Source organism: Neovison vison, chromosome 1 (assembly GCF_020171115.1).
Source record: "Neovison vison isolate M4711 chromosome 1, ASM_NN_V1, whole genome shotgun sequence".
Taxonomy (NCBI): domain Eukaryota; kingdom Metazoa; phylum Chordata; class Mammalia; order Carnivora; family Mustelidae; genus Neogale; species Neogale vison.
The window spans coordinates 287,454,725-287,481,368 of record NC_058091.1 but is presented as its reverse complement, the minus strand read 5'-3'; the positions used below and the strand labels follow the sequence as shown (position 1 = coordinate 287,481,368).

General features: G+C 37.2%; 1 protein-coding gene across 1 annotated transcript in view; it reads left to right on the top strand.

Annotated features, from left to right (window-relative positions):
* The window catches only part of WDR70 (WD repeat domain 70), a 307,839-nt gene that overhangs the window by 180,772 nt on the left and 100,423 nt on the right, over positions 1–26,644 (top strand). The window contains exon 10 of the mRNA XM_044232523.1: positions 11,847–12,021. Within this exon, the coding sequence (XP_044088458.1) occupies positions 11,847–12,021 (175 nt within the window). The remainder of the gene's footprint in view (positions 1–11,846; positions 12,022–26,644) is intronic.

The following is a 26,644-nucleotide window of genomic DNA, read 5'->3' as shown; positions in this document are numbered from 1 at the left end:
CCATTTATAATCTTGTGATGACCAGTGCCTGTGACAGTCTCATCTTCCACTTAAGCCCACTGGGCACCTCATTTTTTTGTCAAAGCAAACTACCTGTTGTTCTAGAATAACTGTGCTTCTGCGAGCCACCTTATCTTTGTATTTTCTGTGCCAGCTATTAGGATCCCCTGTCCATCCACCCAAATTTCAGAAATTTCACTTGCAGAATCTCAACTCTTCCCAACAAACATACTTCTGTGGAATCTTTTCCAAATCTTTCCAATTGACCTCCTCTTTCTTTTCTCTGGGTGGTGCTTCATGAGTTTTTCTCCTCCGTTAAGTAATTTGGTTTATAAGATTATGGAGTAAATTTTAACTAATAAGAAATATTGGTATATATTTTAAATTGAAAGTCTCTTAATTCCATCTGGTCAACTTTCTCCTCTGAGTTTTTTTAGAGTGGTCTTCAGGCATGTTTATTGATGATCATTTTAGGAATTTTTAAAAAAGATTTTATTTATTTATTTGAGAGAGAGACAGTGAGAGAGAACATGAGCGAGGAGAGAGAAGCAGACTCCCCGTGGAGCTGGGAGCCCGATGCGGGACTCGATCCCGGGACTCCAGGATCATGACCTGAGCCGAAGGCAGTTGTCCAACCAACTGAGCCACCCAGGCATCCCTCATTTTAGGAATTTAATGAGACTTTTAGCTATACTGATTCTAGATGAAACTAGAAGAGGGTGGGGAAATGATTTTTAATATATATATAGAGTTGTGCAACCATAAGAACAGTCCAATTTATAACATCTTAATTACCCTAAAAAGAAGTTATGTTCGGTCATTCCCTTTTCCTACCTCTAGCCCTAGGCAACCACTAATCTGCTTTCAGATAAATGGAGTCATGTAATATTTGACCTATGGTATCTAGCTTCTTTCATTTAGTATAATGTGTTTTTAGGTTCGTCCATATTTTAGTATGTAGTGGGTTGAATCGTAGGCCCCCCCACCCCGCCCCGGCCAAAGATGTTTCTATGTCAAATTACTAGAACCTGTGAATGTTACTTTGCTTGGAAGAGGGATCTTCAGGGATGTAATTGTTAAGGATCTTGAGATGAGATCATCCTGGATTATTCAGGTGGGCCTTAAATCTAATGACAAGTATCTTTATGAGACAGAAAAGTAGAAGACACACTGAGGGGAAGATCATGTAAAGATAAAGGGAGAGATTGGAGCAGTGTGGCTGTGAGTGAAGAGGACCAATGCTCATAGACCTGAGAAGCTGGAAGAGGCAAGGAAGACTTGTCCTCTAGAGCTTCCAGAAGGAGTGGACTACTGGTTTTCAAAACTGTGAAAGAATAAATTTTTGTTGTTTTAAGTCACCCAGTGTGTAATTTGTTATGGCAGTCTCAGGAATGTCAAATTAGTATGTGTCAATACTTTGTTACTTTTTATTGGTAAGTAGTTTTCCGTTGTATTTCACATTTTACTTATCCTTTCATCAATTGATGGACATTGGATTTCCAGTTTTTGGCTGTTAAGAATATTGCTTCTATGAACATTCATGCTAAAGTTGTTGCATGGGGTATGTTTTCAGTTCTCTTGCATGGATATCTAGGAGTGGAATTGCTGAGTCATGTGGTAAATCTATGTTCAGTATTTTACACAACTGCCAAATTGTTTTCTGAATAGGTTTTACCATTTTACACTCCTACCAGCGATGTATGAGGATTCCAGTTTCTTTCCTTTCTTAACAACACTTATTATCTATCTTTTTGATTATAGCTCACTAGTGGGTATAAATTGGTATCTCATTGTGATTTTGATTTGTATTTCCTTAATGTCAGGCATCTTTTCATGTGCTTGTTGGGCATTTGTATATATTCTTTTTAAAAAATGTATTTATTTATTTGACACAGAGAGAGAGAGAGAACACAAGCAGGGGCAGTGGCAGGCAGGCAGACAGAGGGAGAGGGAGAAGCAGGCTCCCTGATGAGCAAGGAGCTTGATGTGGGGCTCGATTTCAGAACCCTGGGATCATGACCTGAGCCAAAGGCAGCCACTTAACTGACTGAGCCGCCCAGGCGCCCCCATATATATTCTTTAGTGAAATATGTATTCATGTCTTCGCCTATTTAAAAAGTTTATCACTTTTCTCTTTATTGAATTGTAAAAGTTCTTTAAATATTCTAGATCCTTGTCCCTTGTCAGGTATATGATTTATAAATACTTTTTCCAAATCTATATCTTAGCTTCAAACCTTCTTCATAATATCTGTTGATGCACATACATTTTTAATGCCATCCAGCTTATCTTTTTTTCCTTTTATTATTTGTGATTTTGATGTAGTATCTAAGAAATCATTTTTAATCTAATATCATGTTTTAAGAGTTTTAAATTCATGTCTGTGAACTATTTTGAACTAATTTCAGTATGATGTGAAGTAAAGGTCCACGTTCACCTTTTTGATTATGGATATCCAGTTGCCTCAGCAGCATTTTTTGAAAAGACTTTTTCAAAACAGTTCTTTTTCCCTGAATTGTTTTGGCATATTTGTTGCAAATCAGTTGGCCATAAATATAAGTGTACAAGTGGTTATTTAATTTATTGTGGCATTTATCCCTTAGTCTACACCAAATATATTTCTTCTGAATGCAATTGTATTCTTATTGCAGTTGCTGTGTGTGTATGTGAATTATGTGTGTTTGTGAAGATTATTGTGGGTTTATATAGAAGCTAGAACATTTTTCCTATTTCTAGAATTTCAGTGCTTTCATTTTTGGGCATTTTTGAAAAGAAGGTCATTCTTGTTGACTTTGCCAAGGGAGCCAGCAAGTTTCATGCTTTTACATCACTCGAGTTGCTTGTGTAGTCTTTCGAGAAAAATTAAACGAAGATCTCTTAAGTGATTTCCATGCAAAATTAATGCTTCCCTTGACTTCTGCCAAATGCTGTGATACATTTATGTAGTCAATGCCAGAAAGTTCAGAACTTGTATCTGGAAAGAACTAAAAATTGTAAGACAGAAAGCATTTGTTGCCTGGGGCAATGTAATGACCCCACCTGTGTCTTTTTCTTGTCTCCTGGGTGTTTTCGTTGTATGTCTAGAAAGGCCTTGGCAGGTCCTTCTTCTATTTTAAAATCTTTTTTTATGAAGCACAGTTTTAATTTTACAAGACCAGATCTCACTCCAAGTTTCAAAATATGTGTTCTTCAGCATAAAATGTTTAGACAGATACCTAATGGCCTAGCACTTTAGGATCCATTTTTTTTTTTTTAAGGCATAGATTCAGAGAATCAGAGCCATAAAACCACAGTGTAATTAGTTACTATCAGATGCTGTGTAAATTATGTTTCACACATCTATCTGCTAGGTTAACTGCTTTTTTTCCCTTTCTGCTCAACCTGTTAATATACCGCTGAAACAAATGCAACATACTTAGTTGTTAGTTTTATTAGCTTTAATATTTTATTTATAGTCTAAGAGGAAGAGCAGAAAGGAACTGATATTTATTGAGTGCCTACTGTCCAAGTATTGTCCCAGACACGTTTACATCCCTGATCTCATTTAAGTCTCTTATTGTTGGTATTATTATCCCAGTTTTTAGTGATGAAGAACTTGAAACGAGCCAGATAATGATAATGATATTTTTTACTTGTGTGGGGCCTTTTATATCAAATTTTAAAGTAGTATCTGACTTTTGGAGATGTTCAGTTATTAAAAAAAGAGAAACCATCATAGTTTATCTCTACTGTTGTCAAGCCAAGGGTAGAAAAAAGAGACACATGAGGTATTTCTCAACTATGGGAAGCATAGTGAATGGAGATAAGATACAAGTAAGCTATATAGAATACATTCAGTAGGGAATAAGGTTTTATAATTCTCAGGTATAAATGGTGCTGGAACAATTGGGATATCTATCTATCTATCTACATATCTATATCTATCTATATGTATGTATATATATGTAAATGAACTTCAGCTTTGTACCAGATATAAAAACTAATCTAGGTAGATCATAGACCCGGTTGTAAAACTTTGAAGTATAAAATTTCTAGAAGAAGGGACACCTGGGTGGCTCAGTCTATTAAGCATCCAACTCTTGGTTTCCATTCAAGTCATGATCCCTGGGTCCTGGGATTGAGTCCCACGTTGGGCTCTCTGCTCAGCCTGTTTCACCCTTTCCTTCTGCCTGCTGCTCCCCCTGCTTGTGTTCTATTTCTCTATAAATAAATAAAATCTCTTAAAAAATGAATATTAAGCAGAGCATGTATTGCATGGAGCACTGGGTGTTATACGCAAACAGTGAATCTTGGAACACTACATCAAAAACTAATGCCGTACTATATGGTGACATAATGTAATAAAAATAAATAAATAAACAAATAAGTAAATAAAATTTCTAGAAGAAAACAGGAGAATTTCTATAACCTTGGATAAGCGAAGATTTCTTTAATATGTTATAATAAAATGTGATAAAAAGGACTTTATCAAAATCTAAAACATCTGCTATTTGAAAGAATATTTTAAAAATTGGAGCACCTGGGTGGCTCAGTCATTAAGCTTCTGCCTTCAGCTCAGGTCGTGATCTCAGGGTTCTGGGATTGAGCCTGAAATCAGGCTCTCTGCTCAGTGGGGAGTCTGCTTCTTCCTCTGCCCCTCCTCCTGCTCATGCTCGCTCTCCTTCTCTCTCTCTAATAAATAAGTAAAGTCTTAAAAAAATTAAAAAGGCAATCCATAGACTTGGAAAACATTTGCTAAACACATATCTGGTAAAGAACTTGCATATATAATATCTAAAGGACTCTCAAAATACAATAATAAGGAAATAAACAACAAAAGTTTTCAATGGGCAAAAAATTTGAAGACACACATCACCAAAGAAGAGGAATGGATTGGCCCCGAACATTATTAATCATAAAGGAAATGTAAATTAAAATCAAAATACCAAAACCTACCTGTTAGAATGATTTTCAAAAAAACCCCAACTGATCATATTTTTGGGGGGGTAGTTAGAACTCTCATATACTGCTAGTGGAAATCAAAATGAAATAGCTACTTTGGAAAAGTTTTGCAGTTTCTTTTACAGTTAAACATTTACTTCCCATATGATCAATAATCCCCTTTCTAGGTATTTAGCCAAGAGAGATGAAAGAAACATATTTCAAGAGATATGAAAACTTATTTTCATTAAAACAAAGAAACAATAAAAAACTATACATGAATGTTTATAGTGGATTTATTCATAATCACCTCAAATTGGAAACAACCCAATAACCTTTATTTGGTAAGTGGATAAACAAAATGTAGTATATCCATATGTGGAATGTTACTCATTAGCAAAAAGGAATGGACTAATGAGACATTATAAAACTCAAATACATTATGCTGAGTTAAAGAAGCCAGACTCAGAAGCTACATGCAGTATTATTCCCATTATGCAATAGTGGAAAAGTCATAACTCTAGGGATACAAAACAGGTCAGTAGTTGCCAGGGGTTAAAGCTGGGAAGAAGAAGGGTAGTTTACAAAGAGGCAATACAAAGAAAACTTTTTGGAGTGATATAACTATGCATTTCTCAAAACTCACAGAACTGTACTTTTAAACAGATGAATTTCATTGTATGTTATTCCCCAATAAACTTTCCTTCCTTCCTCCCTTCTTTCTTTCCTTCCTTCCTCTCTCCTTCCCTCTTTCCCTCCCTCCCTTCCTCTCTTTCTCTCCCCCGCTCTTTTTCTTTCTATTTCTCTGTCATCTATCTATCACTCAGTAAGAGAAGTCTAGAGATAGATACTCCAGAGTTGGTTTATGGCTCTAATGTCAGAGTATCTCCTAACTCTGAAATTAAGTCTTCTGGCTCCACTATGTTGCTTTAAATCCTGGGATTCCAAGGTGCTTTTCCATTGTCTCTGTGTGTACGGTTTCTGAACTCTTACTTGAACTTACATTTTGCTAACCAATAGTTCCTAAAATGCAGTCAGTACAATCTTATGTCAGGCATGGGTTTGACAGCTCTTAAAACTAGGGTTTGGTAATATTAAACAATTGAGTAAGTTCTCAAACAAAGCTTAGGTGGAAGATAAGCAGAAGTTATTTTAAAAATCCCCAAACCCGGGACGCCTGGGTGGCTCAGTTGGTTAAGCAGCTGCCTTCGGCTCAGGTCATGATCCCAGCGTCCTGGGATCGAGTCCCACATCGGGCTCCTTGCTCGGCAGGGAGCCTGCTTCTCCCTCTGCCTCTGCCTGCCTCTCTGTCTGCCTGTGCTCGCTCTCTCTCCCTCTCTCTCTGACAAATAAATAAATAAAATCTTAAAAAAAAAAAATCCCCAAACCCTCATTTGGAATAAATCATAAATACTTGCTGAGAAATCTATCTGAAATCTATACATTTAAAAATCAATTTTATTTCGTGTATGTTGGTTATACCTCAATTAAGTTGATTTTTAAAATGCTTAGATAGGCAGTGAATTTCTTTTATTCTTTGACAAACATTTGTTGAAGACCCAGTAGGTATTGTGTTCCTGTTAGGTTTAAGAGATAGTGCAGACTCTAGGCATACAAAGATAAGAGAGAAAGAGAGCCCTTGCTCTCAAGAAGCTCTTTTTGTAGGAATAGATGTTAATATGTGTAATTACAACTTATGTGATTGGTGTTATAATGTGGGAGTTAGAAGGTAATATGGGAACTTGGGTAGACTGAATTCCCTAACTTTGTTCTTTTTCAAAATTGTATAGACAGTCCAAGTTGTCCACATTTTCATATAAGTTTTAGAATTACCTTACCCAGTTTCTATCAAAAAAAAAAAACCCCAAAATGAAAAACAACCCCTGCTGGATCTTGGATTGAAATTGTGTTGAATCTAAAGATTAATTAGGAGAGAATTGTAATCTTAATATTATTGACTCTTCCAACCCATGAATACAGTGTATCTTCTCATATACTTAGGTTTTTTTTCATTTCTCTCAGAAATATTTTATGGTTTTCAGTGTACAGATACTATACATCTTTTGAGATGCCATGTTTACTCATACCACTATTAATGGTATTATTTTCATAATTTCAACATTCAATTGTTGCTAGTCTATAGAAATAAAATTGATTATTTTGTATCCTGTGACCTCACTATATTCGCTATTAGTTTTAGTAGCATTTTTTGGGTAGATTCTTGGGAGATATATATATATATGTATCTTTTTTTATATAAGATTTTTTTATATAAGATTTTTAACTATATATTCAGGCTTTTAATCATGTAAGAATAATTCCAGTTATTTATTTCTTATTGAGTGAACTTTGGTAGTTAGTGTCTTTTAAAGACATTTCTCCATTTTACCTAAATTATCAAATTTAGGTGAAATTCATGCATGGATGAATTTTAATGTATATATATATATATATGTATATATGAGTGATCAGATGGTCTCTCCTCTTTTTAAAAGATTTTATTTATTTATTTATTTGAGAGAGATTGCTGGGGGAGGAGAAGACAGAGGGGGCAAGAATCTCAAGCAGACTCTGCAGTGAGTGCAGAGCCCAACATGGGGGCTCATCCTACAGCCCTGAGATCATGATCTGAGTCGAAACCAAGAGTCAGATGCTCAACTGACTGAGTCACCCAGGCACCCCAGACATGTCGTCTCTTAATAAAGACAGTTTTATTTTTTCTTCTGGTCTGTAAGCTTTGAATTTCTTTTATTCGCCTTATTGCACTGGATGGCTACTCCAGTATAAAGACATGGTGAGAGTTTGATATCATTGCTTTGTTCTTAACCGTAAGAGGAAAGCGTTCAGCCTTTCTTCATTAACAAGTATATTACTTGTAAGTTTTTCATAGATGTCCTCAATCAGGCTGAGGAAGTTCCATCCTATTTCTAGTATGTGGGAGTTCTTATCAGGAGTCAGTGTTGGATTTTTAAAAAATGTTTATTTTGCATGGATTGAGATGATCATATATCTTCTATTGTCTGTTGATGTGATGTATTAATTTTCATTCCTTTCAGTTCTTTCATTACTGTTTTTTTAAAGATTTTATTTATTTATTTGACAGACAGAGATCACAAGTAGGCAGAGAGGCAGGCAAAGAGGAGGAAGCAGGCTCCCTGCTGAGCAGAGAGCCCCATGCAGGGCTCGATCCCAGGACCCTGGGATTATGACCTGAGCCGAAGGCAGAGGCTTTAATTCACTGAGCCACCCAGGTGCCCCTCATTCCTGGTTTAAATACTCTCAGTCATAGTATATTATTATATTTATACACTGCTAGTTTGAACAATTTACTGATATTTTGTTAAGGACTAATGTTTCTGTGTTTATTAGGATATGGAACCATAGTTTTCTTTTCTTTTCTTTTTTTTTTTTAAATTTTTTTTTCTTCATTTTTTTTTTTTTTATTTATTTGTTTGACAGACAGAGATCACAGGTAAGCAGAGAGAGAGAGAGGAGGAAGCAGGTTCCCCGCTGAGCAGAGAGCCCGATGCGGGGCTCGATCCCAGGACCCTGGGATCATGACCCGAGCCGAAGGCAGAAGCTCTAACCCACTGAGCCACCCAGGCGCCCCAATAGTTTTCTTTTCTTGTATTGACTTTGGTTTTGGCATCAGGATAGAGCTGGCCTTATACAATGAGGAGTGCTGGCAAGTGTTTCCTCTTCTATTTTCTGGAAGAGTTTGTATAGAGTTGGTATTATTTCTTTCTTAAATGTTTGGTAGAATTCAACAGTGAAGCTATCTAGATTTTTCTTAATAGAAAGATTTTTAACTATATATTCAAGCTTTTAATCATGTAAGAATATTCCAGTTATTTATTTCTTATTGAGTGAACTTTGGTAGTTAGTGTCTTTTAAGGACATTTCTCCATTTCACCTAAATTATCAAATTTAGGTGAAATTCATGCATGGATGAATTTTAATGTTTTAATGTTGTTACGCTTTATGGTGATGTCATCCTGTCTTCCTTTTCAAATATTGATATTTGATATTGTCTCCAATTTTTGCTTTTTTTCATCAAACCAGTTAGAGGTTTATTAATTTTGTTGATCTTCTTAAGGAACCAGCTTTTGGTTTCTCTGTTGTTTTTGTTTTCTATTTTATTCATTTGTATTCTCATTTTTATTATCTCCTTCCTTCTACCTGCTTTAGATTGAATTTTCTTTCCTTTTTTCTAGTTTCTTTTAAAAAACATTTTATGTATTTATTTGAGAGTTAGAGAGCTTGCACAAGTTGGGGAAGTGGCAGAGGGAAAGGGAGAGAGAATCTAAAGTAGGTTCCATGCCCTGTGCAGAGCAGGGCATGATCCCATGACCCTGAGATCATGACCTGAGTGGAAATCAAGAGTCAGACACTTAACTGACTGGGACACCCAGACGCCCCTCTTTTATCTAGTTTCTTAAGGTTGAATCTTAGGTTGTTGATTCCAGCCTTTTTTTTTTTTTCTCCTATTATATATAATTAATGCTGTATTTTCCTTCTGTTTTTTTGTTTGTTTGTTTGTTTTGTTTGTTTGTTTTAGCTGAATACCATAAATTTTGGTATATATTTTAATATTTATTGGATTCGGAGTTTTTTTCTGCTATCCTTTGTGATTTTTTTTTCTTTGACCCATGGATTATTTAGAATTCTATTTCTTAATTTCTTAATGTTCTGGAAAAGATATATTTTCAGATACATTTCTGTTACTGATTGCTTAATTTTATTTTTTGACAGTGTACATGCTTTATGTGATTTTGGTCAATTTTAGTGTGTTAATATTTGCTTTATGACCTAGAGTATGTTCAGTGTGTACTTGAAAAGAAGGCACATTCAGTTGTAGTTGGGTGAAGTGTTAAATAAATGTCAATTAGCTCAATTGTTTGGCATTGTTTTTGAGGTCTTCTGTATCCTTACTAATTTTGGAGGTGGGCAAGGAGGGGGATACTTGTTCTATCAGTCACTGAGAGAAGAATGTTGAAGTATACAAATATAAATATGGGTTTGCTTTATTTAATTTTATTTCTGTTAAGTTTGCTTTCCTATTTCGAACCTCTGTTATTAGTGGCATATGCATTTAGGATTATTATGTCTTCTTGATTGATGGGCTCTTTAGCATTATGTAAGTTTGCTCTTTGTCTCTAGTTTTGTTCCTTGTTCTGAAGTCCACTTTGCAGACATTAATATGGTTGGTTACTCCAGCTTTCTTTTGATTATGTTCACCTGGCACATTTCTCCCCCTATCTTTTTACTGTTAACCTATCTAAGTCTTTATATTTAAACATTTGTGTATATTTTTTAAAAAATTCTATTTTGTTTTTATTTTTTAGAATTAATTTATTTTAGAGAGAGGGAAAGTATGCACGCACATGAGCTGGGGATAGGGGTAGAGGTGGAGGGAGAGGGACAAGAAAACTCCGCACTGAGCATGGAGCCCATCATGGGACTCGATCCCAGAACCCTGAGATCATGACCTGAGTCGAAACCAAGAGTTGGATGCTTAACTGACTGAGCCACCCAGGTGCCCCCATTTTGTGTAATCAGCTGGGTCTTGCTTTTACCTAATCCAGTCTGACAATTTTTGCCTTTCAATTAGAGTTTTTAGATGATTTCTAATTAATGTAATGATTTATGAGACTGGATTAAACCTACCATTGTGCTCTTTGGCTTATGTTTATCCCATAGTTCTTCTTCATTATCCCTTCCTGTTTTTATTTCATTTCCATCAGTATCTCTCTTCAAATAATATTCCACCATCTCCAGTATAGTATAAAACGATACTTCTGTGTCTTCCTCCTAACCTTTGTGCTATTGTTGACATACATTTTACTTGAACATATGCTATAAGTCTTATAATACATTGTTTTACTTCAGCCATTTATCTTTCAAAGAGATTTAAACATTTTTAAAAATGTCTTTTAAATTTATCTTCATTTTTACCATTTCTGGCACTTTTCATTTCTTTGTGTAGATTCAGATTTCCATTTGCATTGTATTTGTTCTTCTTGAAGAACTTCCTTTAACATTTCTTTTAGTACATGTCTGAAGGAAATGAATTATCTCAGCTTTCATTCATCTGAAAAAGTATTTACCTTATTTTTGAAATATATTTTTGCTGCCTATAGAATATTAGATTGACTTCTTTTTTTTTTTTTTTTTTTTTTCTTTTAGAACTTTAGAGATGTTGTTCCATAGTGCTTTGGCTTGGATAGTTTCTGCCAAGAATTTGCTGAACTCATCTTTGGTTTTCTGTATTTTATGGTTCCCCCCCCCCCATCCTGGGTCATAAGGATCTTGTTTTAGCTTTCCTTAGTGGCAATGTTCCTTTGCCTGTGATGTGAGCAGGCGGGTACTCTGTATCTCCCCCAGTCCTAGCCTGCTGTTTTTTGTTACTTGTTGAAAACTCAGGGGCAGACAATTTTGTCTCTGCTTCTCCCCCGGAGGCATGAAATCTTTGCCTGCGCCCTAGAGGGGGACATCATTCTTTCGTGACTTATTTTTTCAGTGTGTTTTCTGGTGTGTATTATATAACAGTGCGTTAACACATGTAACTAATTTAGAAATTAATGGTGTGTATATAGGAGGTGTATATTCAACAGTTTTACTGATCAGAGTATATAGTCGGAGTTGTTTGGAGGCCAATGTTATATAGGGTCAGAACTTACAACGCTGATAGATTTGAAGTAGAATTTGCTACTTGCTGTTTGATTTGAAGACAACATGATTCAGATGGTTCACTTTATTGCAGTGAGTAACTTCATTTGTAAGTGGAGAATGTTTTACAGTACACATTTTATTTTAAAAATAATTATTAGATTTATATCCTTAAGAGGTAAAGCAGTTTTTATGAGCTCTTCTGAATTTTAAACTCCTTTCTTTTTTGTAAATGAAAATCTCTTTATTGTTTTTAGGACTGTGAGGACATGGGAAGTTGAAAATCCAAGGAAGCAAAGAAGTGTGTTTAAACCACGGACGATGCAGGGTAAAAAAGTAATTCCCACCACGTGCACTTATAGCAGAGATGGAAACCTCATCGCAGCTGCCTGCCAGAATGGAAGCATACAGATCTGGGACCGAAATTTGACTGTAAGTCTAGGACATTAAAGTCCGCTTTTCTTAGAAGAAAACCACCTTATAAAGACAAACATTATGTTAAAATATTATGAAGGTCAGTTTCCTGAGTTTAGCCCTAATTTAAACTTCAGTGTTAGTTGATAAAACATTGGGACGTTGCAGTAAACAGCATTTTAGCAAACATTCCAACTCAGTATTTTCCAATGTGTATGAGATTTTGTTTTTAAAATAGAGTAGATCTTTTAGTATAAAATTTAAAAAGCATAGTGCAGTTTTATTATTTGGTGTCTCAGTGTACTTGATTTTGAAAGTGAAGGATTTGATGGGAGTGTAAAACAAGACTAAGCAGAATACTAGAAAATACCCTTTAAAAGCTTTAAGAAAACCATATGTGTAGGATGGTCCATCAGTTGTTTTGCAATTATTTTCATAGTAATTTAAATAATATTTTGTTTTGACATTCCATGATGTTGCATTTGAATATTTGGGTTTCAGATTTCCTTTTAAAGTTTTAGATCATTATTAGAATAAATAAATTTTTGAATTGGAAGGGATCACAGAATTCTATGTAAACAATTCTGCGAAATAGTGAATATGAAAGTCTTTGGATTCTGGGAATTCAGTAAACTTTAGAAAGGGTTTTGTTCTATGTAGAAATGGTACAACAAGATTTTTTTGATAAGTGGAATGATTCTATTTTACCAATGTTAAAGTGAAAATCTACACTAATGTTGTAATAGTATTTGGTTATCTTTATTTTAATTAAAGATCCTGATAAAATGATTAATTTAGTAATTTGTTAGAATTTATTGGGACGCCTGGGTGGCTCAGTGGGTTAAAACCCCTCTGCCTTTGGCTCCAGTCATGGTCCCAGGGTCGTGGGGTCGAGCCCCGCATCAGGCTCTCTGCTCAGCGGGGAGCCTGCTTTCCCCTCTCTCTCTCTGCCTGCTTATGATCTCTGTCTGTCAAATAAATAAATAAAATCTTAAAAAAAAAGAATTTATTAAGTAACTCTACTATATGATAGGCACTATTGTAGACACTGGGAATACTGCAGATTATAAAAAACTCCTGCCCTTTGGAGTTTATATTTTAGTTCTAGTTTAAAAATTATAAAAATAGTCTTTCAAATAAAATTACCCATCATACATTTACATTTTGAAAGACACCCTAGGAGACATTGTTGTCTTTTAGGCAGATGGGTTAAAATCATTTGTCTTAGAGTGAGGTAAAAAATAATAATGAGAGGGAAAAAAGAATCCATGTTGATAATGCTGGAAATATCTTTGGCATTTTCTGTTTGTCAGATCTTTTTATTTCTGTTTTCATCTCCATTGTAAACCCTATAAAGCTTCATAACAGCACACAGATTTTAAAAATTCTTTGAATTGTAAACTGAGTTTTAACCAAGCAATAAATTTTTTAGTAACTGGCTTTCATCGTCTGTGGGTGCTGTTGGATTAAACATAAAAATTCTAAGACATGAAGTTTTCTTGTGTAGCTTTAATAGTGGTGTCTTAATATGTGCATATATGTGTGCCTTTCTCTTAGAACCCATATATTCTTATAAAGTTGAGTGTAGTTTTTAAAGATTGGCTTTGCATATCTCCTAAGATAATGAGTACCTTCTATTTCCATTTTGTAAAAAATAAAGCTTTTTAAATGTCAATTTACTCCCCCCCATCTTTTAAGCTATTTTTCCTAATTATAGTCTTTGTTCTGTTTTCTTAGAATTTAGTAGTACATGAAGTTATAGCGTATTATATAACATCCTGTTTATTTTTATTCACATTTTTACATTTGCATGTACATCTGTCACCTAAAGACAAATCAAATGGAGAAGAAAAACTTGCTAGTGGGAAATACAGCTGGTTTTAAGGACAGAATTTTACCAAATTTCTTATTATTACTTCAGCAATAATAAATTATCTGCCGGGAAACACTAAAGCTGAGATTTAAAAAAAACAAAACAAAACCTACCTAATTCTGTGTAGTAGCCGGAGAATTACATGGTAAATAGTGATTAGTACATGTGTGTGTTTTGTGACAAGTAAAACTATCATAATTACCCTACTTAATCATAGAATTCTCATTAGAGAATTAGCAAATTAAATGAAATATTTCTTTTTTAGAAGTAAGGTGTCTATTTGTCTATTAGTGATAAATTCCTGTGTTCTCAAGACCTACCTCTGTTCTCGAATTACGTTGGCCAGTATTGTCACACTAGCCACATTTGACTGTTTCAATTTAAATTAATTAAAATTTGCAATTAAAATTTCAGTTCCTTAGTCACGTGGCACTTTTCAAGTACCAAGTAGCCACATGTGTCTAGTTATGTGCGCCTTACTGAACAGCACAGTTCAAGAACATTCCCGTCACTGCAGAGAGTTCTGTGGGAAAGTGCTGCTCAAGAGGAGTGTTTGTTTGCCCATCACCCCTTTCAGAAGTCATGGATGACGGCCCGTCTGTCCGGTTGAGGGAAGAGCTTTTCAGAGGAGCGTCTACGGGTCTGCAGTGTTTCCTTGGTCCCTCAGCCGCCATTCACCAGCGTACATCCGAGCAGTGGCAAGAAAGCCCGTGTGTGGTTGCAGTAAGGTGCAGGAGGTGCAGAGCAGTGGGAGGTGACGTGGGGAGGTAACAATGTGCGCTCTGACTCAGGTTCCATGTGTGCAGAGGCCTGCTCAGCCTGCACCGTGCTTCTCCTATGTGCTCACGTGGCTTTTCCCCTTCACCTCTTTGAGTCCTTGGCTCACATTTTCTCTTCTCGGCAAGGTCTCCCTGACTCCACCCTACAAAAAACTGCAGCCTTCTCCCCACCAGTGGCACTCTTCTCGCCCTCTTACTTTCTTCTCTCATGCTGATCAGCATCTTACATACTCCACTGTGTATCTTCCGTACTTGTTTATTGGCTGCTTACCTCCAGTAGGATATTGGCTCCATAGAGAAAGATTATTGTCTATTTTGCTCCCTGTTGGATTCCCAGAGCAAAGAACAGTACCTAATATACAGTAGATCTTCAACAATGGTTTGTTGAATGAAGGAATGAATGAATGTATTCTGCAAGGGTAACATAATAAGGTTGTCAGTTTGTTTCTGGGAAGACATTTAAAAGTAGCAACATAAAAAAAATCTTCTATTTATATGAAACCACAATGAAATAGAGATAGAGAAGAGATAGGGGAGAAGTAGACTGAGGTAATTTGGGGTATATCCTTAATGATGTATGAATATACAATCTGTATTAACATAGGTAGATAAAAAACTATTTTAAAACTATTTATTTAAAAACTATTTTCATGGCTCTCAAGCCTAATTTCTGACTTTTAAAATATTCCAGCATTGTATGGTCTCATGAGTATCTAACAATTTCTTCTGTTCATTTAAAAACACATAGCCCATTCTTTGGACATATTTTTTCAAAGCAGTGTTGCTGTTCTTTAATGTCTGTTAAGAATCTACGATATGCTAGACCCTTTACTAAAAGAACATGCTGTATTTGCTTGTATTGCAGTCAGTACTTATAAACTAAGATTTTGGCAGGAAAATGGGGACCATCCTATTTAGACACCTCCCATCCCTAGACACAGGTGATGTGAGGGAATAGTATCCGAAGTTGTTCCATTTGGCAGTAAGGGACTGTTGGCAGCAGCTTGATCCACTCGCCACCTGATTGCCTCTTACTTCTCCTTTTGCCTGCATTTCCTGCCCAGATTCTGGGGCTGTGCCTTTTGGGAAAATGACCACATACTGCCGCCCCCATCAGGAAAACTTCAAGCCTAAGAGATTTTACAGAGACGCATTTCTTCAGCTCAGTGGCAGACAAGTGCCCATACTATCAGCTGCCCTAGAGAGTGGTTGGTATGGATCAGAGAAGGGCTTGGGCAGGAACTAGTAATGACGTTGGGAGATAAGTTTCTGGGCAAATGAAGCCCCAGTGTGTAAGAGAACAGGTATAAAGGAGAGAGACTGTGGGAAATAAAGTTTCCAGGAGCAGCTTAGATCTAGCGCACTACAGATCTTTAAATGTCTTCAGTCACTGTCAGGTAACCCATGTTGAGCTTAGGTTGATTTATGTCCTTTTTCACCTTTCCCTTTATTTTTGTATAAACAAGCCTTAAAAGGTCTTGTTTTTATATATAGAGAGAGAATTTGCAATTTGCTTTTTTTTACCTGTAAGTGAATAGGTAGACCTCTAATTTCTTTATTTAAATAGGATCATAATATTACCCATGTGAAAGAGACACTTTTCAAAGAATTTATTTATTTTTATTAATAACTTCTTTGTTCTCATTATTCTGTCTCTACCCCCAAATGCTTGTAAATTACCTGGCATGTATTCTTCTATACTTTTCTCATATCTCTGTATCTGTATCTAGCTAGCTAGTTAGCTGTCTACATTAGGAGCATTTCACCTGGTATTTTGGAACACCTACCACCTCACTGAGAATGAAACAAGAGAAATTTAAACTCATTAGGTAGTTTGTAAAAAAGAGAATAATCTGTAAGATAATTTATAACCAGATGCTACCTGGTAAGTATCCAGAATATAGAAGAGTTAAGGAAGGCTTAGAGGGTCAGAGTATATGCATAGTCAGGACCTCTCAGAGGTATGGAATTTAGATAACCAAGGGAGTCAGTTGGGATTACAGACTAATAATGCTATTATTTTACTAACCAACATAACAAGGGCTATTCTGTGTCAAAGTAGTCACATTGAAAGGTTCTTTTGAGATTGTTATTTCTCAAAATGTTTTGAATCTTTTCTTTTAAAATTACCATCAAGCTAATTTCAGATAATGGCAACTACCACTACCACAAGGAAAATAAAGCAGAATAAAAAGAATGTTTTGTGGGAGGGGTGGCACTTGAGTCCCTAGGTACCTTTACGTTGCTTGAAGTCTCACAGAAATCATTCCTCACTATTGGAGACTATCTGCTGTGCCTTGCATTTTATATATATATATAAAAAATACAATATATATATATATATGTATATATGATATATGTATGAATGTATATGTATATGTATGAATATACGATCTGTATTAACATAGGTAGATTTTTAAAAACTATTTTCATGGCTCTCAAGCCTAATTTCTGACTTTTAAAATATTCTAACGTTGTATGGTCTCATGAGTATCTAACGATTTCTTCTGTTCATATAAAAACACATAGCACATTCTTTGGACATATATATATATACACGTGTGTGTGTGTGTGTGTGTAGTATATTTTTCCTGAGCATTCTATACATCGTTTTCCTGATTCAGGAAATGAGGTCATGATAGCCATCTCATCAGATTATTTTGAGAAATATGTTAGGTAATATATTAAAAGTACCCAGAATGGGACTTGCATGTAGCAGGTTCTTGGTAACTATTGGTCTTCTTTCTCCTTGTCCTCTTTAACTTCTAATCAGCTTACAATTTTTGTAGAGTGGTTGGATCTCAGGATGCTGCTGAACTCTGACTGTGAACGTGTCATGAGTTTCCCAGATTTCTTGGTGACTAAAGGTGTGGCTTAGGGGACGCATGGGTGGCTCAGTTGATTAAGCAGCTGCCTTCGGCTCAGGTCATGATCCCAGGGTCCTGGGATCGAGTCCCACATCAGGCTCCTTGCTCGGCAGGGAGCCTGCTTCTCCCTCTGACTCTGCCTGCCTCTCTGTCTGCCTGTGCTTGCTCTCTCTCCCTCTGTCTCTGATAAATAAATAAATAAAATCTTTAAAAAAAAAAAACTGCTTAAAAAAAAAAGTTGTGGCTTAGAAAGATGAGAATGTAGATCCCTGCTACAGCTGTCATTCAATGTATAAAAGTACAGTCACCATCAATTAATGAGAATGTTATGTACCCACTGGCTAGTGGGCCTGAATAGATGTATGAACTGTAATTACCTTTTTAAATAAACACTTAGGAGAAAACATGTGACATACAGATTGTTCTGTAGTGTTTTTAACACGCATATTTTTCGAAGTTTACTTTTCAAAAAAGTATGTCATTGACTCACAACACAAATAATCATCAGACCTGCACAAAATTATTTGCAGGCCCTGAACTTAAGTTCTAATTTGTCAATTATTTTAATGAGAGCTTTAAAGTTTTACTTATAATGCTTTTAGAAAATGTTGTGTACTGTTGGAAACAACATTCTTTAAATGAGAAAATACTGGCTTTTGAAAAAGTTAGGTTAAAAGATTTTCTTTTAAATATAAGTGATTATTGTCCTTGTTTTTTGAGGTCAGGAATAATAGAGCAATTGCATTTTAAGACTTTCAGTTAAACAGGGTCAATTAAACACATTCCACTCTGCTCTCTCCTGAAACACTACTAAAATGACAGAGAGGGCATTTTTAAGAGCTTGGATGAAGAGAATTAGAGGGGAGAGGACAGCAGAAAAGAGAACTCAAGACACTTCTGGAAGCTGGAAACCAGATGCAGGAATGGTAACTGACTTAGCCAAGGAGAGAAAGCGGAAACCTTAGCAGTGGTGGGAGCAGCCAGTAAAAGTCCAGCCGACTTACCCTTTGGGTCCCTTCTCTGTCCTGTGCAACCGTATCACTGTTCTTCCCTCTTCTTCCCTCACCCTGATAGAACATCAAAGAATTACTTTTGGGTGTTAGAGACTGTATTCCAGGTAAAGCTGTGATAAGGGGAATATCCTCATGTGGAGGTGTGTTTATCCCCCCTCCCCATTGTTACCATAATAGCAATTACTGGTGCTTCCTGTGGGGTAGGTGGTATTTTAAACACTTTATGTGTAATATTCGTTTAATCCTTATCGCATTCCTGTGATGCAAGTACTATTACTATCATCACTTTGCAAAGGGGGAGATAAGACACAAAGAGGTTGAGTTGCCTATCAAAGATTACAGTCAGTAAGTGGCAGAATTGAGATTTCGTCTCAGGCAGTTGGTTCAAGGGCCAGTACCACAGCTTAGCAAAATACAGCCCGTGTGCTAAATGTAGCCCACCATCTGGTTTCCTATGGCCTGCAAGCTCAGAAGGGCTTTTACATTTTTAAATGGTTGTATTGTTGTCTCATGTAATAAATTATCACAAACTTAGTGATTTAAAACAACACGAATTTATTATCTTATTTATTTATTTTTTTTTAAGAGATTTTATTTATTTATTTGACAGAGAGAGATCACAAGTAGGCAGAGAGAGAGAGAGAGAGAGGAGGAAGCAGGCTCCCTGCTGAGCAGAGAGCCCGATACGGGACTCAATCCCAGGACCCTGAGATCATGACCTGAGCTGAAGGCAGCGGCTTAACCCACTGAGCCACCCAGGTGCCCCGAATTTATTATCTTTTTTTTTTTTTTTTTCCGAATTTATTATCTTACACTTTTGTGGGTTAGAGGTCTTACTGGACCAAAAGTAAGGTAGTTAAGGGCTGTGTTCCTTTCTGGAGGCTTCAGGAGAACATCTGTTTTCTTGCCTTTTCCAGCTAGTAAGAGTCACCCACATTCCTTGGCTCATGGCCCCTTTCTTCCATCTTCAAGGCCAGCAACAGTGAGTGGAGTCCTTTCACATCACAACATGGTGACCTTCTCTTCTGTTTCCCTCTTTCACTTTTAAAGACCCTTGTGATTACATTGGATCGACTCAGTAATCTCGAATTGTCTCTATTTTAAGATCCATTTTCACAATATTAATTCAGTCTGAAACCTTAATTCCCCTTTTGCCGTGTAAAATAACTTAGTCACAGATTTAAGGAACTAAGATGTGGAAATCTTTGGGGGGCATTATTCTGCCTACTTCAATGATACACAACGTTTAAAAAAGTCAAAGTATTGGGGCACTTGGGTGGCTCAGTCATTAAGTGTCTACCTTGGGCCCAGGTCATGATACCGGTGTCCTGGGATCCGTGTCCTGGGATCAAGCCCTGCATCTGGGCTCCCTGCTCCTCCCTCCTGCACTCCCCTACTTGTGTTCCCTCTCTCGCTGTGTCTCTTTCAAATGAATAAATAAAATCTTTTAAAAAATCAAAATACGAACAATATTTCATGACATGAAAATTATGTGACTTCAGATTTCATAGTCATAAAATTTTATCAGAGCAGCCTTGCTCATTCATTTTCGTATTGTCTGGGGTGGTTTTTGCATTGCAGCAGCAGAGTTGCAACAGACTCGATGGCCCTTAAAGCCTAAAATATTTACTGTCTAGCCTGACATAGTGTTTCTAATCAGCTTCTTAGCACCTTACTCTTATATATGAATGGACAGACGAGGGTTACCAGACATTTGATATAAAAATGTTTTAATATGAAAGACAGAGATTAAAGCAAACAAACTAACTCAGAGGGGGGAGAGAGGCAATGTAGAAAAGAGAAGAAAATTCGAAGAAAAACAATCCTATTATTAATATTCCAGAGAGAAAAGAGAAAATATTACAACCAAGAAACTAAGCAGAATACTACAAAAAATTTTTGGACATTTAGAGTTCAAGCAGGAGCTCTTGGAAAGTAAATGGATAATACTAGGGGGTGGACATCCATAGGAGTGTTGAAAGATAGAGCCAAAGAAATCTACTAGAAAGGAGAATAAAACACTGAGAATGATAGTCTTTTAAAAGGGTCAATTTTGATTTGAAAAGTCTAGAAAAAGAAAATTTAGAAGAGGGAGGATGGAATTAGATAAGAATTAGTTACTCTTCCCTCTCAAAAAAAAAATCAGAACTGAAAAGCCATAATTTTGCAGATAGGAAGGCCTTATCGAATACTCATTACAATGAATGAAAAAGACTCCCGTTAAGCTATGGGTCGTGAACTTCCCAGGCATCAGGCTTATAGAGAAGATACTAAGAAATCTCAGAGAGAGAAGAAGAGGAAACATGTAACAGAAGGATAATGGGGCATGTAATTAAGGATGTTGGTAAGATAGTTGTTCAGTGTGGGTTCTTGGGTCAGTAGAGAAGAAAACAAAGAGCAAGAGGGACCGATAGATGGAAGGGCGGCAGAAAGATCACATCATTGATTCCACAAAAATTATTGAACATCTTCTCTGGTCCAAGCCCTATTCTGGGTGGTCGGGACATACCACAATGAACAAAATAGTGACTTGACGCAGTGTGCTTTCAAGTGCCCTGGAGAAGCTGAAAAATTGATATTTTGAGGACACATTATAAGATATTATGTAATCTGAGTATTTTGAAGAATAAAATAGAAGACTTTCCAAGCACCAAATTCAGCTTTTTCTCCTTTTTCCTCTTTTTTCAGTCTTTCTCCTCCTTATTGACAGTATTACTGTTTGAAACAACTTCTTCTCCTACTAATTTCCCTTTTCCTTTTTTTTTTTTTAAATTTCCCTTTCCTATAACCAGTGTAAAACTTAATTATACTATGTTTTATTGGCCCTCACATCTGCCCCCTCCATTTCACCTCCTTTGCCTTCCTTCTACTTCAGACTTACAGCATCTCCAGCCTGTGTTTCTGGGTATCCTCACCCTTCTCTGCCCATTCCCTCTGGTAGACCCAGTTCCAGTTTAAATCTCATTAAATGCAACGCGTACCGCTTCGGTGCTCACCACATACTGAATATAGTTCATATTTCCTCTGACTGACACCTACAGCCTCTCAGTTTATCTTTAACCAGCCTTTGAATATCTCCCACGACTTTCTCCATAAATAGAAAAACTTCTTAAAAAAATCAGACTTAATTATACTTTGTTCCCTCCTGATCATCCTCTCTTGCCTTGCTGCCTTTCTCAAAACTGACCGCTCTGCCCTGTGTGCTTCTCCTGCGAGCCCCCCACTGCGGGTGGTGATTTCATTCTTTGGAAGCCAGATCAGATGCTGTTCCCTGCAGGCTGCTCCTGATCGGTGGGCTAGAAGATTATTTATCCAGGACTCTAGGCACTGTCGAATGCTTTTTAAGAAATAATCTTCCATTTTAAAATCTCATCATTTTAATAAGTGAAGAATGCTTTGCCTCAGTTTGGCCCATGGTGATGGTGAATCCCCCCAGAAATGTCCATTAGTGACCTAATGTTACTGCAAGCAGTTGGATAGGGAAGGGGGTGATTGAAATAGTGAAATGGTACAAGAATTTAGTGTCTGCCTATCTCTTCAACCTCACCTGCCATCCTCCTCCTCCTCCTTTGCCTTCCCCTTCTTCTTCTTCCTCCTCTTCTTCCATAAGACTTATTTATTTATTTGAGAGAGAGAGAGAGCGAGAAAAAGAGAGAGCATGTGCAAACAGGGGGAGGGGCAGAAAGAGAGGGAGAAAAGCAGACTCCCCACTGAGCAGGGAGCCTAACACGAGGCTCCAACTCAGGACCCTGAGATCATGACCTGAACCAAAATCAAGTGTCAGAAACTCAACTGACTGAACCATCCAGGTGTCCATCTTACCTTCTTTATGCTCATTAAACTACTGACTAGCTGGCCGCTTTCCATTCCTCAAATACTACTAAGCCTTGTCCCACTGTGGAGCCTTTGTACTTGTTACCCTTGGTGCTTGTAGGCCTTTGTCATGGCTTATTGCTTTGGCTCTGGCAGCTAATTTCTTACTCTGACCTCTGGCAAAATGTCATCTCAGAGAACCACAAAGCAGTGTAATAGTAGAGAATATGCATTAAGAAGGCTAGTTCTAGGGCGCCTGGGTGGCTCAGTGGGTTAAGCCGCTGCCTTCGGCTCAGGTCATGATCTCAGGGTCCTGGGATCGAGTCCCGCATCGGGCTCTCTGCTCAGCAGGGAGCCTGCTTCCTTCTCTCTCTCTGCCTGCCTCTCCATCTACTTGTGATTTCTCTCTGTCAAATAAATAAATAAAATCTTAAAAAAAAAAAAAAAAAAAAGAAGGCTAGTTCTAGAGCAAGGCTTGATTTCTGTCTAGAGTAGTGCCCTGGTTTTCCCTGACCCTATATCTCTGTCTCATTGCCTAAAGTATACTATTGTCCTTAGAACATTACCACTGGGTAATTATTTTGTTTTATTTTTCAGTTGTCTGCTCATTTGGTTTGTCTCCCCCTAACCTAAGCTTCGTAGGGTCAGGAACTTTGTCTTATTTGCTATTTTCCCATCCCTAAAAAGAACATGGCATGACATTTAGTATGTACTCCCCCTAAATATTTGTTGAGTCAGTGAATGAATGCTATCAGATCGTCATAAGTTTTATCTTGAGGTGGTTTTGTTTTCAGTTACCATTATTCTTTTTTTATTTTTATTTATTTATTTATTTATTATAAACATATATTTTTATCCCCAGGGATACAGGTCTGTGAATCGCCAGGTTTACACACTTCACAGCCCTCACCAAAGCACATACCCTCCCCAATGTCCATAACCCCACCCCCCTTCTCCCAACCCCCCTCCCCCCAGCAACCCTCAGTTTGTTTTGTGAGATTAAGAGTCACTTATGGTTTGTCTCCCTCCCAATCCCATCTTGTTTCATTGATTCTTCTCCTACCCACTTAAGCCCCCATGTTGCATCACCTCTTCCTCATATCAGGGAGATCATATGATAGTTGTCTTTCTCCGCTTGACTTACTTCGCTAAGCATGATACATTCTGGTTCCATCCACGTTGTCGCAAATGGCAAGATTTCGTTTCTTTTGATGGCTGCATAGTATTCCATTGTGTATATATACCACATCTTCTTGATCCATTCATCTGTTGATGGACATCTAGGTTCTTTCCATAGTTTGGCTATTGTGGACATTGCTGCTATAAACATTCGGGTGCACGTCAGTTACCATTATTCTTGTTTTTAAAATTTTTATTACTGTTAATCAGGCTTTTTTATTATCAAATAAAATGGGTTGTTACAGGTTGTTTCAGCTGTCAGTATGGAGTGATGTTTATTTGTGTTGAAAGTATTTTCTGTCTATTTTTTCCAAAAAATACATTTTTAAAGTATATGATATATTTTTCAAAGATTTTATTTATTTATTTGACACAGAGAGCGAGCGATCACAAGCAGGCAGAGTAGCAGGCAGGGAGAGAAGGGGAAGCAGGCTCCCCACCGGGCAGAGAGCCCGATGCGGGGCTCGATCCCAGGACCCTGGGATCATGACCTGAGCCAAAGGCAGAGGCTTTAACCCACTGAGCCACCCAGGTGCCCCAAAGCACATGATATTAATAATAGCTAATAATTACTGGACACCTTGTGCCAACCACTGTTCTAAGTATATATGTGTTAATTCATGTGACCCTCAGAACTGTACTATGAGGTGCTACAATTAGCCACATTTTTAGATGAGAAAACTGAAACCCAGCAGAGAAAGGTTTACTGGCTTGCTGGAGGCTTGTCAAATCATGGAGCCCCGCAGCCTGCACTAGGACCTGTGCTCGTAATCACTGTGCGGCGGTACTGCATGGGGGACGCAGGGGTGGTGCTGGTGCAGAGACTCTAAAGCTAGAGTACGGTGACGGTTGCACAGCTCCGCACATTTACTAAAATGCGCTGAATCATACAATGACGATGGGTAAATTTTATGGTATTAAGTTGTATTTTGATAAAGCTGTTTAAAAAGTGACATATTATTAAAATGGGTCATAATCTTTTCAAAACTGCACGTACAGTGGAACTTTAAACCCTGAATCCTCTTGCCACTGGAATGAAGGAAGAGATAAAGCAGGTAATCTTCTTCCCTATTTAAATTGGCTAAGGACAGGGGCGCCTGGGTGGCTCAGTCGGTTAGTGTCTGCCTTCCACTCAGGTCACGATTCCAGGGTCCTGGGATTGAGCTCTCCATCTGGCTCCCTGCTTTGCGGGGAGCCTGCTTCTCCCTCTGCCACTCCCTGTGCTTGTGCTTTCTCTCTCTTTGTCAAATAAATAAATAAAATCTTAAAAAAAAAATAAATTGGCTAAGGACAAAAAAGTTTACAGGTCATTGTTGCATGCTCTTTGGAGACAGGGTTTTTTTTCCCTTTCTTCTTTCACTGGGTATGGAACACATGTAGGAGTGATGTAATAAGTAGTTGCTGAATTAAATTTCAAGGACTTAATTTACCTATACCCTCAATATTTAGATTTTATTCCAAATATCCTTGCTTTCATATTCTAATTTTGCATAGCAAAAATTTTTTTCTGTATTAACATACAGAAAGAAGAAAATATAACACATGAAAATAATGTGTGAAAACATTCTTAGGTTTAGATGATCATATACTGATCAAAGTTGCCCAGGGAAGCCAGAAGAAAAATCAAAATTGAATTAAGATAAGTATTTTTCTTATAAGACTATAAATATTCTTAAAGCAATTTACCTTATAAGTAAAACTGGAAGAATTAGAATTTTCTCTAAATGTGGTAGGAGTAGAAACTTCTATGAATATCTGTGGATGTGTATTGATCATTAGAACAGAAAAAAATGGAAAAATGGAAATTGGTTAGCCGAAACCCCCAGTGTAAAATACATGAATCAGAAGGGTGCCCGGGTGTCTTTGTTGCTTGAGTGTATCACGGGCCCAGGTCACAGTCTGGGGGTCGTGGGATCGAGATCTCCGGCTCCCTGCTCAGCAGGGAGTCTGCTTGTCTCTCTGCCTCTACCTTCCCCACCCCTGCTCATGTGCTCATGATCTTTCTCTCTGTCTCTCAAATAAATAAATAAAATGTTTTAAAAAATGTGATTAAGAGCTGCTGTTATGGAGTCAAATGTATAAACATTGTAAGTAAGCAGTTACTATAATCTTACATTTTCTTTACACTGAATGTATAGACCACAGGGGCTATACAGATTCAAGAGAATGATAATACTTTTTGTCACTGTTTGGTGACTTGAATTTAGTCAAAATGTTAAAGTAATTATAAAATACCTGTAAAGGCGTAAGACATTTTTATCTGCATGGCATGTAGTTACGATTAGAGACAGTCCTTATGTAACTCTGTTTTGAGTTTCATTAGACATGTGTCCAACATGTAGCTCATGATTTCCTCTGAGAACCTGGTGCCAGCCTTTCCCCTATGTAATGGTTCCCAAAGAAGGTTAATTTGGGCTATTTTTTCTCTGATTATAAAAGTAACCTACAGTTTTTGTAAAAATACTTGAAATAGAAAAGCGTATGAAAAACATGAGTTACATATAACTACTCCACCCAGAGATAAGCATTTCTAGATTCACTTCTGAACTCACATGTAAGGTGTGTGAGCCCTGCATGTGTGTTTGTTTCAGGGAGTTGGGTATTTTAGTAGCCCTAATAATTTAGCACCCCTCTTCCCTACATGAGTTCTAAGCAAAGAAATAAATAAGACTAATCACCAAAGCACGATAGATGAAGCCCCAAATCCGCCTTTGCCACGGATGGTAGAGGAGGATAACAGCCAGAAATGCCTGTTCTCTAACTCCTAGCACTGGACAGTATTGCCCACCCAAGTCCCGTCCAACACTGAACCTGGCTAGGTATGCCTCAGGAAGACTTTGGGCATGGAAAGGTCAGTTTACACCCAAGAAGGAAAAGGGAAGAACTAAGCCAAGTGCTGTCAGTTACTTTTTACCACAATCATAGGTCAGATTAATATACTACCTTCCTTCCTAGGGAAGAGTGAATGAGACGTGGGAAAAGGTTGGGGTGGGAGGCTGTCAGGTCAAGGGGCCTCAGAGGCTCTGTCAAGGAGTTTGAATATTCTTTTAGGATATTCAACATTCGCAAATCAATCAGTGTGATACAACAAATTAATATGAGAAGAGAGAAGAACCA